Here is a 14039-nt window from a genome sequence, read left to right on the forward strand (position 1 = left end):
CATTGAACTGGATGCAATTTGGCTGTGGCTCAATAGAGGGAGTAGAGGAGCTGAGAGAGGAGAGAGCAAAAGAACATGTCTGGCTCAGTTAAGTGTGCGCGCACTCTAGCCCTTGCCCTAGCCAGCCAGGAGGAGGAGGGGCGGGAGGGGGGGTGGTTGCCTGTAGCTGCTCCACCCTCACTTTGTGTCAGCAGGTAGAGAGCGTGATTGCAGTCCCAGGGGAGGGAGTCAGAGCTAGAACACCAATTACAAACCACAGGCTTCCTCCTCTAGGGAGTTGATCCAGAATTGTCTTTCTGGAAGGGAAGCACTCGAATCTTTCCGAACTTTCCAAGCCCATCCATGATTCAGAGATACTGCTTTCTCCCTCTGGGATTTTCTGTGTTCCTGGTAGTGAATTGTTGCTGATGTATTTTCTACTTTGCTCCTTTTCTCTCTCAAGATTTGATCATTTTATATGCTGTTCGGGGAGAAAAAGAACTTTTGTTAGAAAGGAGATTTCAGAAATGATTTTGGATCCTTTATAAGTGCTTTTAGAGTCTTGGGAACAGTAGCTCTAACCCTGGAGTAAATGTTTGCCTTTGACCTGCATGGATTATTTTTTCAGGCTGCGGAATTTCTCGGCACCTACCTACAGTGTGGGGCACTTGGTTTGGTTGCAGTGTAAGAAGGTGGAAGAATGAGCTGTACTTGGTTAAGCAGTTGAAACCTTTTTTGAGCAGGACCTATAAAAGCATAATTGAATTTGTTTCACCCCCGTGGATTCCAGTGGGCCCGACAGCGCAACAGGTTTGCAGATTTCTTTTGAAATTCTTATTTTTCTCCCTCTGCCTCAGCAAAAGAAAAGGATCTATGTTAACAGGTTCATGTTCAATTGCTTGGCTTTTCAGCACTTTTTCTGAAGACTTTATAAGACTTTTTAACTTGACCTCTGAACACGGCGGGCTTTATGGTTGAAGTGCATTTATATTTACTTAAGGGTGCACATTTTAATATCTTAGAACTCAGATTTTGTTTGTACAAAGACCCAAATTCTCAAGTGTGCCTAGAAATAGCACAGATCTACTCTACTCAGGCTTATTTATACTTTTTCAGGGTGTTCTACTTAGAGCCTGTAGACTAATCACCTCCCTACTCCCCCTATCTTTTATTCCCCGCCCCCTCAAGGAATTTGAAAACGTGTTAGGAATGGTCCTTTGTTTTACTTATGAACCTAGAAAATTACAGATTATAAAATCTGGATAATAAAGTAGTTTCCAAAATCATCTCATGGGAAATCAAAGTACTTGACATTCTCAAGCAGGAGAATAAAAGCTGGAATCCCTAACAGAGAAAGGAAAATAAAGATAGAAATATCAATTTTAACTGGGAAAAATAATTGAAAAGCTAAACTTTTCAAATATTCTTTGAATTTTGAAAGTTGGAAAAAGCGGTGATACTCAGGATTATCCTGTAATATGTGAAGACATATAAATTAGCATCTAATTTATAGACAAATTTAGGTAGAAAATTAAAAATGATAGTATATTTAAGTTCATGAAAAGTATTATAAATTCAATGGGTCTAGAACTTTGGCTACCCTAAAATACAGTTTAATGTGGAAACTTTTATGAATACGTGTTATAGCATCTTTGGACATCCCTCACGGTGTGGCCTGAAATATATTGTACCCTCTCCTTCTCCATTAAAACAAAAATCCTCCTATGACCATTGACAAGTTTTGTGGCTTAAAAAGGACCATCTCTTCATTTTCCGAGCTGGCGTGTTTCACTCTCACCTTCAGTGCATGGCTTTAGTTGTTTACTTTGCCTTGTTTTGTTCATTAACATTGGATTTAGTGGCTCAGCAACTTGATGCATATGGAAGACCAGCACCAAGTGATCTGACATAATAAAAATTCAGGATGTGACATTCAACCTCAAGCAAAGTTGGAAATTCCAAACAGAAGTGGTGATATCTTTACTAATAATAGTGAAGATGGGAGAAAATGACATCCCTGCAGCAGAAGTGGGCTGAAAACACCTTCTTCTCTGCCAGATCAGGAATGCCACCTGTTCTTGGGAATATACTTTAGAGAAAGGAAGGGCCAAAACTACGACTTGGCTTTCAAAAACTGAAGCATAAATTCTCTTTTCCTCCATATTTGTCTGGATCTGAGAACCTGCATTTGGTATTAGCTAGTGGAAGCAGTATGTATGGCCGAGGTGCATTGCTGCAGCTGGTAGCATGAGTGGTGGCCACCAGCTGCAGCTGGCTGCCCTCTGGCCCTGGCTGCTGATGGCTACCCTGCAGGCAGGCTTTGGACGCACAGGACTGGTATTGGCAGCAGCGGTGGAGTCTGAAAGATCAGCAGAGCAGAAAGCTATTATCAGAGTGATCCCCTTGAAAATGGACCCCACAGGAAAACTGAATCTCACTTTGGAAGGTGTTTTTGCTGGTGTTGCTGAAATAACTCCAGCAGAAGGAAAATTAATGCAGGTAAGGATAACTTTATTATGTTTCACTTTCCATCTGTTCGAAATGTGTCTTTCTTCTTTTGTCTCCCAAACCAAATACCATACAAGAGCTTCTGCTGTTGAGTTTTCTGTTTGTTCCATCTTTTAAGGATATTGCGTTATTGGCATTCTAAAGCAAATTCTTATTCTAAAAAAGAAACATACAAATGCCACATTTTAGAAGATAATCTGCTTATTTTTAACTCTGGTGTTACGTTGCCATTTTAGATCCACGTAAGACCTTTCTTTGCAAGTCCAGTACTCTGGACGCTATTTTTTGATAGATTAAATATATGGACTTGTATTTAATTGACATGAGGATCATACTTTATATCCTGTTTAAATTTGAAGTGAACACTGAGGAGGTTGATTTTTTTTTATTGAGTTAAAATTGGTATATAACATTATATTAGTTTCAGGTGTACAACATAATAATTTGATATTGTATGCATTACAAAGTGATCACCACAATAAGTCTAGCTACCATCTGTTACCCATACAATTGTAAGGAGGTTACAATGGTCAGCAGCACCCTGAAATTCTAGAATGCCCTTGGAGCATATCTGATTACTGTGTCACTTTTAAAATTCAGCCAAGCTTGAATGCTATGGCTGGCTTTATACCACGTGGAGCACCCTATAGCTAAGCCCAAAATGGAGAGGACTGAATTACAAAATGGACACAAGGTGTAAACTTGCCTCCTTGGTCTTGTCTATACATAATTTTATTTTTGAAAAAATTTTAATTTAACATCTATTTTTTATTGACCCACAGATCTTTTCAGACACAGTTTCTTAGGCTTTCAGGCTGTGAATTTTGCCTGTGATTCATTCATAGCCTACTCTTTATGTGTTGAATTTATGAACTGACTGGGTCCATAGCATTTCATAGATGAATTACCATTCCCCATGGTGAAGATAGAGCCCAAAGGGCTATACCTTTTTGCTGTGGCGTTCTAGTGTCTTATTCCATAAAATTATGTTGCTTATTGATTACAATTCATCTTATGAAAGGACACTTGCTGTAGCTCCTGGATATAGGTTAAAATGTTATTAAATATGATTTATTCCAGTATCCAAACTCAGATTTTAATTTTGTGATTTGAACAGAACCAAAGTATTGTATGAATTTCAATTTTTGTCTACTTAAAGGAGGTGAGAAAATTTAACAAAGTATAGAACTCTCTTTTCCAAACATGGATTTTAGCATATATGATTTAGTGGTTCTTCATGGTCACTTTTTAAGCAATATTTTGAAACTGGGATAAATTAAGTAGAAGAAGAATTGGATGACATGGAAGGCTTAACTATTCAGAGAAATAAACAGGCAAAGATAATGTATCTGGGAAAAATGGCCAAAGGCTTTTTGGATGAGTCTATACATATAATTTGAACTGTAGGATGGAATTAGGAATATTTAAAAATTGAAGTCACAAAGAATTTTGAATATAATTGGAAAGGAGACTTCCTGGCCTTGCCTAGTTAATACCCTAAAGCATGAGGTATGTGTTCCATTTTCATTTTTTACCCTAAGTAGTTTTACTATAGAACCATATTTTAATATCTCTGTGGTCTTTGGGAGCCATACTAAGCTTTGTGTCTTATTAATGTCCTGTGGCAGCATGTTCAATGGGTTAATTATATGCTGTATAAAATAGTGTCTCTTTTATTTTAAATGTGTTACCTTTTATTATCATAAACCTCTGTGTATTCAGAAAGGAAAAGGTATATAACAGAGACTAGCTGGTGTTCTCTTTGCCATTCATTATTTTACCAATCTTTATCATATCTTCTCTTGCTCTACCCTTTTTCTCTGGTAAATCCTGCCAATCTTTTTATTATTATTATTATTATTATTATTATTATTATTATTAACATTAACTATTAACTTTGAGCCTATCAGTATACTTTACACGTTTCTTTACTTTGTGAAGAGGGAATTTCATTGTATCTATTATTTAGCAAGGCCTTTCACCCTTTATTATAGGGTGGTTTGCATCATTGGCAATTTTTAGTCTTTCTTCACTTTTTCTGTCCACGTAAGCTTCTTTTAGGTCATTAATAAACTTGTACACAGGTCTAGTATTAATCACTGGACACTGTCAGCATTGGTCTTGGTTTATTGTCTATTAACCAATTCTTAATCCACAATAGCTACTAAATTTTCTTAATAGCTTCTTATGAGACTTTATTTTAAAAATACAAAGACAACTATTTGAATAATATGCACCAGTTTTTCTTTATCCACTATTTGATTAACTCTTTCAAAGAACTCTAGAGTGGCGATACATGGTTTCTAATTCTAGCATTCATGCTATTTGTTCCTTATCAGATTACACTACAACTCAGGTTTACTCAACTGTGGTTAACCAAGCCTTCCATTTAACTGAAGTTTATATCTCTTAAAGTTGTGCTTTGCTGCACTTTAGTTTGCTTGATAGATAGCTGTAACCTGGTGTCACAAATCTGAAGACAGTCTTCTCTATTGGCTTTGAGGAATTTTGGATAATTCTATGTATCCTTCTGCCTGTGAATTACTCTAGCTGCCTGTTAAGTTTGATTGTCTTCAAAGATGTTGTCAGGTCTTTTTAAGATTGAGGATGTAAGATTGGGGATGTAGGCGTTGGGAAATGTAAAAGTACAAGAACAATGATTTTAAAAAATAGTAACCTTGTTATGGTTTCTGGAATTCTCAGAGAGCTTCAGAAAATCTAACATTTCTTTACATTTTGCTCAATTAATCCATGTCAAGGAAATTTTCTAGATTTCCTAATTCTTTGTCTATGTCTGATAAAAAGGACTAGATGATAGTGATTATGATTTATTACTATTTTTATTTTTCATTTGAGTATATTCTTTTCTCCTGGTTTATACCATTGCAGATGGAAAATGTGCTAGAGCTTATGCATGGCCTAATTGTCCAGTTTTCTGGTTTATTTACCTCTTGTTGAGGTTTATTTCTATTATTTCTAGTAATGGTGTTGCTACCTCTTCTGTAAATGATTACAGTCCTATTTTCTTTTTCAATTCTTGTTCATTATTTATAAATGTCATTTGAAGGGCCAACTTGAAATCAATCTTTTTAAAAAAAATTTTTTTTATTTTTTATTTTTTTAAGTTTATTTATTTTTGACAGAGGCAGAGTGGAAGCATGAGCTGGGGAGGGGCAGAGAGAGAGGGAGACACAGAATCCGAAGCAGGCTCCAGGCTCTGAGCTGTCAGCACAGAGCCTGACACAGGGGCTCGAACTCATGAACCGTGAGACCATGACCTGGGCCGAAGTCAGACACTTAACTGACTGAGCCACCCAAGCGCCCCTCAATCTTTTTTCTTAAAGCAAAAAAAAAAAAACAAACAAAAAAAAACAAGAGGATTTTAGCATAGCACAAGAGAGCTCAACAATTCTTTGACTATCACACTCTTCCTGCTCAGCTGGTTGTCTTGGATTTTCTTAGGCTGTAGGATAAAGTTATGATCAAGATTAGAATGTACTGTCCTGTGGCTTCATCCCTACAGTGGGAGTTGTGGTGATTTGGCATTTGGCCACTAGCAGTGAACACCTCCTGGACAGATTCCCCCATACACAGTGTCTCTGCTTGTCCCTTAATTTACCTATTAGTCAACAAGTAGCTATCCTATCTTTGCATTTTTGCTTTATTTGTAGTCAGGGCCTGAAATGAATTATTTGAGGAGGGAGAGAAATCTTAATAGTTAAAGTTTTGGCCAAAGCCAGTGAGACGATGCTTTAGCAAACTGTAGTTGACAAAGTGACTACATTGTGGCTCAAGGGATTTGATTTTAGCTCGGGCTCTGTCACTAAGTAGTTGGGTGATTTGGGTCAAAATAGTTACTACAGTTTTCTAGGCTTTAGATTCCCCATCTGTAAAATTGAGAGATTCAAATATAATAATGCATAGCAAATTCGTGCTATTCAGTTTGCGTGTATTAGCTTATTGCATTCTCATAATAACTTTGTGAGAGAAGCGCAATACTTTTATTCTTCACATTTTATGGATAAGGAAATTGAGGCTCAAATATTAGTATCTGCCAAGGTTATGTGGCTAGTAGGGTGGCATAGTTGGAACTTGAACCTGAAAGCCCAAGCTTTTCTTGCTCTAAAATTCTGTACATCAAAGAATGCCACAGATGACCAGAACACCAGTGTAGACTTTGTATAAATGATTTATTTCCAGACTAGAAAGGAATGAAAATGATGAGTACTAGTTTCTGAGGTTGATCCAGAATACACAGTATCCTCCTAGTTTCTAAGAATCTCTGTATTCTGTATTCATTCTATTTCTCTCATTTGTGTTTCATTTGCAAAGATATTTGTAAATCAGAATGTTTATTTAAATTTTTTTCATGTTTATTTGTTTATTTTGAGAGAGAGAGAGAGAGAGAGAGAGAGAGAGAGAGAGAGAGAACATGAGCAGAGGAAGGGAGACAGATGAGAGAGAGGGAGACAGAATTCCAAGCAGGCTCCATGCTGTCAGCACAGAACCTGACATGGGGCTCAATAACATGAACTGCGAGATCATGACCTGAGCTGAAATTAACAGCCAGACACTCAACCGACTGAGCCACCCAGGCACCCAAAGAATGTTTACTTAATCAGTATCTACCTTTGTTTTTAATTAAAAAAAATTTTTAATGTTTATTTATTTTTGATAGAGAGACAGAGCACGAGTCGGGGAGGGGCAGAGAGAGAGGGAGACAGAATCTAAAGCAGGCTCCAGGCTCCGAGATGTCAGCACAGAGCCTGACACAGGGTTCAAATTCATGAATCATGAGATCATGACCTGAGCCAAAGTTGGATGCTCAACTGACTGAGCCACCGAAGCATGCCCAAAGTTTACTTTTTATACCATATTAAAGACATTTCTGGAGCTCATGGGTTTTTTTTTTTTGTTTAAAAAAATTTTTTTAATGTTTATTTTTGAGACAGAGAGACAGAGCGTGAGCAGGGGAAGGGCAGAGAGAGAGGGGATTGTGAAGCAGGCTTCAGGCTCTGAGCTGTCAGCACAGAGCCTGATGAGGAGCTTGAACTCAGAAGCCATGAGATCATGACCTGAGCCAAAGTCGGACGCTCAACCAACTGAGCCACCCAGATGTCCCTGTTTGTTTTTGTTTTTAATAGAAGGCCCTTTACATTTTATTCATTGGAAAATGTTGGAACTTTTTGGTACTTTTTTTCCCTTTAAATTTCTAAGTACAGTAGAGGAAAAAGATGTTATAAATGAGTGCTGTACTATTATAAATGTCCTGTTAGGAACCAGAATTGGTAGTACAGGGTATTGTTAGAGAAGAGTGTAGTAATGATGTTCCATTGAATTTATATAGTAGTTTTCTCCCAAGAAGCTTAAAATGATTCACAAATACCTGCAAGCCAAATAAGAATAGGTGATATATACTCCATTTTACAGAAAAGGAAACGTAATGGGGGAGAGAAAGCAAATAAATTATCCAAGAACAAAGTTGCACAGAGATGGGCCCAATCTGCTTTGCAGGAGATAAAGGAGTAATCCAATTTTTAAGGTATCCAAGGATATGGATTTCTCTGGGATCAATTCTGCAGAGTGGCAATCCTAAAAAGCTAAAATATTGTCAAAGAGTGAAATATCTACTCTATTTGAGCCTATGTTGCTCAGTGTGATAATTCAGTCAAAAAACTATTGGTGAAGCAATTTGCCAACTTTATGTCTCAAAAAGCCCTATGAGCCACTGCTCTAATCTGCATTCATTGTTCTTTTCAGCATTGTTATTATGATAAAAGTCAAAGTCTTTGCAACGACTTGTAAGGCTCATCAGGATCTGACCTGGCATTCTGATGTTTTGCTTCTTCTGCCCTCACTCAGTTCTCATCGCTCTGACCTCCTTGCTGTCCTTCAGTTAAACCAGGCATACTCCCACCTCGGGGCCTTTCCACATGCCAGTCCCACTTATGGGATTTATGCCCCAGGTATTTTCTTCTCTTAGTCTCTCAAATGTCACCCCCCCAAGTGTCAAATATGTCACCTTCTCAGTGAGGTCTTCCTAGACCATCCTATTCTGAAGGGCTCTTCCTATTCCCTCTGGGGCTCATATTCTCCTTCTCTGCTTTGTTTTTCTTTATGAACTTATTGCCATGTAACATATTGTAGTATTTTACTTTTGTACTTGTCTCTGCCCCCTCAGTGAAATATGAGCTCTGTGAAAGTAGGGATTTTTGTCTTCTTAGTTCAGAGCTATATTCTTGGGAGTAATGCCTTAGTATACTTAGTGCCTTAGACATAATAGGTACTCAATAAACATTTATTGAATAAATGTAAGGAACATGATGGTGGTGCTAAGTAACTTAATAGCTGGGAGATAACTTTAGGATAAAACAGATTTATTATGTCATCACATTTCTAAGTATACTGTGAGGTCAATTATTTTGAGTGCTTTGGGTTTGAAAGAACATGCTCTATTCCTTCACTCTGACTTATAGACAGCATAGTAGCTCCTTGATTGCCTCTTCCAAATTGTAAACATGGCTATAATCAATACATTTGCGGTGCTCCTTTACACAGCATTTTTACATAACATTTATTTGATTTAATAGATAGCTCAACATCTGCTTTTTAGGAAATTCTGATTTTCCAAGAAAGATTTATTGAGATATTGACTTTAAATCTGTGATTATCAGATATTGGTATATATCCAAAGGACCTCACCTTCTTAGTCCTTAAGCTTGTGATTCCCAATTCTGGTTTTGAGCTACCCTAACACAGTGATTCTTTATCCTTTTTTGGTGCCACAGACCCCTTTGAGGATTTGAGAAAAATTGCTGACTGCATGTATTTGAACATATAATTTTGCATAAAATCTCAGTGAGTTGAATCTTTGAGATGTAGGGATCTAAGGACTCCAGATTAATGGCTGCTATCCTAGAATAATCCCTATTATTTCAAGAAATGATATCAAATTCTCAAAACTAATTTACCCTCAGTTTACTTAATTTAAAAAGTATTTATAGGGGCGCCTGGGTGGCACAGTCGGTTAATCGTCCGGCTTCAGCCGGGTCACGATCTCGCGGTCCGTGAGTTCGAGCCCCGCGTCAGGCTCTGGGCTGGTGGCTCGGAGCCTGGAGCCTGTTTCCGATTCTGTGTCTCCCTCTCTCTCTGCCCCTCCCCCGTTCATGCTCTGTCTCTCTCTTTCCCAAAAATAAATAAAAACGTTGAAAAAAAAATTAAAAAAAAAAGTATTTATAGGGCGCCTGGGTGGCTCAGTTGGTTAAGTGTGTGACTTTGCCTCGGGTCATGGTATTGCGGTTCATGGGTTCAAGCCCCGCATTGAGCTGACAGCCTGCTTCAGATCCTCTGTCCTCCTCTCTCCCTTTGCCCCTCCCCCACTCCTCTCTCTCTCCCTCTCTCTCAAAAATAAATAAACACTAAAAAAAGTATTTGTATATATTACTTGAAGTCAAACAGACAACAATATTATTAGGCAGTTATAAGAAGGTTGGCCTAAGATTACCTCAGATGTAAAAACTGGCATGTGAGAAAGATCTGCTCATGTTTATTTAGTGAAGGAATTGTGCTTTCCAAATATTAAGTGAAACTCCATCAATTCAAGAAATGCTTACAACCCTTTCATCATGGTGGTTTCACTAAAAGGTCCATAAGAATAAAGGATATTTTACTTATTTGTTTTGATGTAGGTAGAACAATTGTAGCTGTATGTGTCTGTTTGATTACTAAATTCAAAAAACAGGCTGTAACACTAACTTTGGTTACTTTCTATTTTTTTGGTTTCTAGCCTTTAAGCTTCACTTCTACCCTAGGGTAGAATTCTTTGAGCCCTTAAAATTTGCTATAATGGAAAACTTTGAATCTTTTTTAAAAAGGTTTATTCTTTTTTTTTTTTTTATTTAAAAATTTTTTTTCCAACGTTTATTTATTTTTGGGACAGAGAGAGACAGAGCATGAACGGGGGAGGGGCAGAGAGAGAGGGAGACACAGAATCAGAAACAGGCTCCAGGCTCTGAGCCATCAGCCCAGAGCCCGACGCGGGGCTCGAACTCACGGACTGCGAGATCGTGACCTGGCTGAAGTCGGACGCTTAACCAACTGCGCCACCCAGGCGCCCCTAAAAAGGTTTATTCTTGCTAAGTTACTTTATATACTCTAATTTTTGTCTGGGCTCTAAACATTACAGTTCATGAATACATTTTGTTTTGATACTTTTTAGTAAGAGTTTGTGTTTAATATGCAAATTCAGAACACCAAAATAATAAAAATGATTTAAGTTAGAGGGTTTTTTTTTTTTTCCTGAGAATTATAAACACAAGGCTCACATTTTCCTTGGAGATAGGAAATTAGATTCTTTAGAAATTCTAATTCCTAAAGGCAGCTTGGGTAGCTCAGTTGGTTAAGCGTCCCACTCTTGATTTCAGCTCAGGTCATGATCTCACAGTTTGCAGGTTCAAGTCCCGCATTGGGCTCTATGCTGGCAGCATAGAGCCTGCTTGGGATTCTCTCTCTCTCTCTCTCTCTGTCTCTGCCCCTTCCCCGCTCATGCTCTCTTTCTCTGTCTCTCACTCAAAAAAAAAAAAAAAAAAAAAAAATCAAATCCCTGGATTTTGAAGCAGTGGTAGTTAAGACAGCAATATAACTATCTTCAAGACCACTGTATGGTTTTTTTTTTTAATCTAGGATACTTCTATTATGATGGAAATCAACCATAATATAACTGTAATTTAAGTAGCATATTCAGTTGTCATATGCCTGTCAATTTCGTGCATGCTTATATATCAAAAGGTTACTATTATGCATATTTAAATATATGATAATTGAGAAACACTGTTGCTATTGTTATTTCTGTAGAATAATTTGGATGAGACTGAAGGCCTTATGTTTTACGCCTATTTATCTTGCTAGTTCCTAAAAACTGATTATGGATTCCCATTCTTTTTTCCCTAAAAAGTACAGTTTGTGTACAGTCTTGTGAATTAGCCACTCAGAAAAATATTTTACATGATTCAGGTTTTAGGTTTTAGGTCCTTTAATTTTTGTATCTTCTATCTAGAACCATATAGGTATCTGACTTTACAATTCTGTGGCCAGTTTTTTTTAAACTTGGTGAAATACTTCTTTGGACTTACACTACAATTAAGTCCTATTCAGTTTTCCATACATAGGGTAAAATACAGTTTGGAGAGGGGAAGGGCAGAAGGGTAGTCTATTCCATTTATAAAATATAACCAGAAATTTCAAGCTAGAAAAACACCTAATCCAATCATTTGATTTTACAGATGAAGAAATAGACTCAGATTAGTAGTTTGCCAAGGAGCTGCCAATCTACTGCCATATCTTACTGGCCAGCATTTTTAGCAAACCTTATTTATTTATTTATTTATTTATTTATTTATTTATTTATTTATTTAAAACTTTTTGGGGGGGTCATTGCAAGGAGATTAAAAAGCAGATGTTGGCAGAGATTTTCCCCTGAGCATTCCATTAAGAAGATATTATAAACTGCCATAGGGTCTTTCTCCTCTTTGATCCCTAGTCAACCAGAAGGCATACTTTAAAATAAGTGAACAAACATAAAGTATCTTACCACAACTTAGCATTACTTCACATGGTGCTTATGTCATTTATTCTGCTGTAGAGTCACTGTGCACCACATGGCCTGTTGACCTGGATTGTCTCCTCAAAGCAGTGGAGGCTTCTTATGAAATCTAGGCCAAGAACCGTACCCAGACTGGGGGCAGCACTGGAGTCTCTCAGTGTCTTATAATGTGGATCTCCTAGTGCGTACCAAACACTGTGGCAGTTCCTGTAGGAGTACAAAGAACAGGACCCTAGCCTAGTCCATCGGGGGAGAACAGCAGAAGCCAGTATGAGATGAATGCCAAGCAAGAGGCTCAGGCATAGATGCTCTAGAGTGCTGATTTTCATTCTTTCAGGAGTCTTTCAAATGACTGTGGTAGTTCTGTTTCACAGTCCCCTAGGACCAAAGGAAAAACAAACAAAAAACACAAAATTTTAACCCAGACAACTTCAAGTGGCTTAAAGCTAGAGGACAAGTACAACCCAAACAATCATACCTTCTAATTTTACTGTTATCAGTTAAATATAGGTTATAATATTGTCTGTGTAAATATTCCTGTATGTATAATAATCATCTGTAGCATTTTCTTTAGAAATGCTACATTTTCTTTAGTTAGTTGAACTAAACACCATGGTTTTCTTCTCAAGTTGCAAACTGTCTTTCTAAAATGTACAAGAAGTTTCTGTTAAGTTGTAGTGAAATTAAAACAGAACATTTAGCTTTAAACAGAATGCAACGTATTAGTTCTGTTTGAATGGAGAATCTCAGTAGCTCAGTTTTAATTCTTTAATAACTGCATAAAAGAAGAAATAAATACTATGTAAAAGGTGAATATTTGAATATCATCTCTATTCAGCAAAATTTATTTCTAATTTTTTTTAACGTTTACTCATTTTTGAGAGAGAGAGAGAGAGAGACAGAGCGCAAGTAGGGGAGAGAGAGGGAGACACAGAATCTGAAGCAGGCTCCAGGCTCTGAGCCGTCAGCACAGAGCCCAATGTGGGGCTTGAACCACAAACCACGAAATCATGAACTGAGCCGAAGTTGGACACTTAACCGACTAAGCCAACCAGGCACCCCCAGCAAAATTTATTCATAATACCAAGATATTAAAAAATTATTGACTTTAGTCCTCTGTATCTGTTATTTCCATTCTCTAAAATATGTTGTGATTTTAGTATAATATGAGGAATATAGACACTTAACTCTAGAAGAATGTACATATCTGCTATGACAGCAGCAACAGGTTATCACCTGCTCTGAAGTTAGTAAACTGTATGGTTATACATCATATATTTTGATCATTGGAGATTATGTGGAGTGTAATTGTCCCCTTTGTAACTATGCAAAGTCCCTAGGTGCCTCATGACCATTTAAAAAATAAGAGTAAGTTGTGAAACCTATCATCTGTTGGGGTATGGTTGGTCGGGTAAGTAAATAATCTTTAAGATCCTTTCCAGCTCTAAACATTGAGAGTTTATGTTTACTTTAGAAATAGACTTATTGTATTAAAGATACATGTAACTTGCTTATTGATTTCTCTTCCCTGAGATAAAATTTGTTTTGTAGGTGGTACAAAAATCTGACCAAATTCCTTAAAATCACACAACAGATTGGTAGCAAAACGAAGTGTCAGACTCAGGTGCACTCTGGGTCCTCTGGTCCTATACTGCCTTTACATTCAGTTACACACACAAAAAGGAATTTTTCTCTGGAGATTTAGATTTTAAAATATCTGTTGTGGATTGAGGACCCTTATTCTAAATTCTTCATCAAGGTGTCTCAGTGATCAAACCACACTGACTTCAATCATGAGCCTACTTCTAAGTGAATCTGAACCTTTGGAAAGGCTTGGAAAAGCCACGTATAACCTAGAGCCAGTCTGGACCATAGTAGTAAAGGAGGATGATGCATCTGATTCTAAAATATTTGGGGGGGGGGGGGCGCCTGGGTGGCTCAGTCGGTTAAG

General features: G+C 37.4%; 1 protein-coding gene across 3 annotated transcripts in view; it reads left to right on the plus strand.

Moving 5' to 3' along the window:
* The first annotated feature begins 202 nt into the window (after positions 1 to 202).
* Positions 203 to 14039, plus strand: part of RNF43 (ring finger protein 43) — a 67766-nt gene continuing 53929 nt past the window's right edge. Inside the window, exons 1-2 of one of the 3 annotated variants that reach the window (XM_047832885.1) lie at positions 203 to 789; positions 1839 to 2478. In XM_047832885.1, the coding sequence (XP_047688841.1) occupies positions 2227 to 2478 (252 nt within the window). In that variant the 5' untranslated portion in view covers positions 203 to 789; positions 1839 to 2226. Of the gene's footprint in view, positions 2479 to 14039 lie in introns of all 3 variants that reach the window. The other 2 variants (XM_047832884.1, XM_047832886.1) reach the window with 2 other exon arrangements.

This window comes from Prionailurus viverrinus, chromosome E1 (genome assembly GCF_022837055.1).
Source record: "Prionailurus viverrinus isolate Anna chromosome E1, UM_Priviv_1.0, whole genome shotgun sequence".
Lineage (NCBI taxonomy): Eukaryota > Metazoa > Chordata > Mammalia > Carnivora > Felidae > Prionailurus > Prionailurus viverrinus.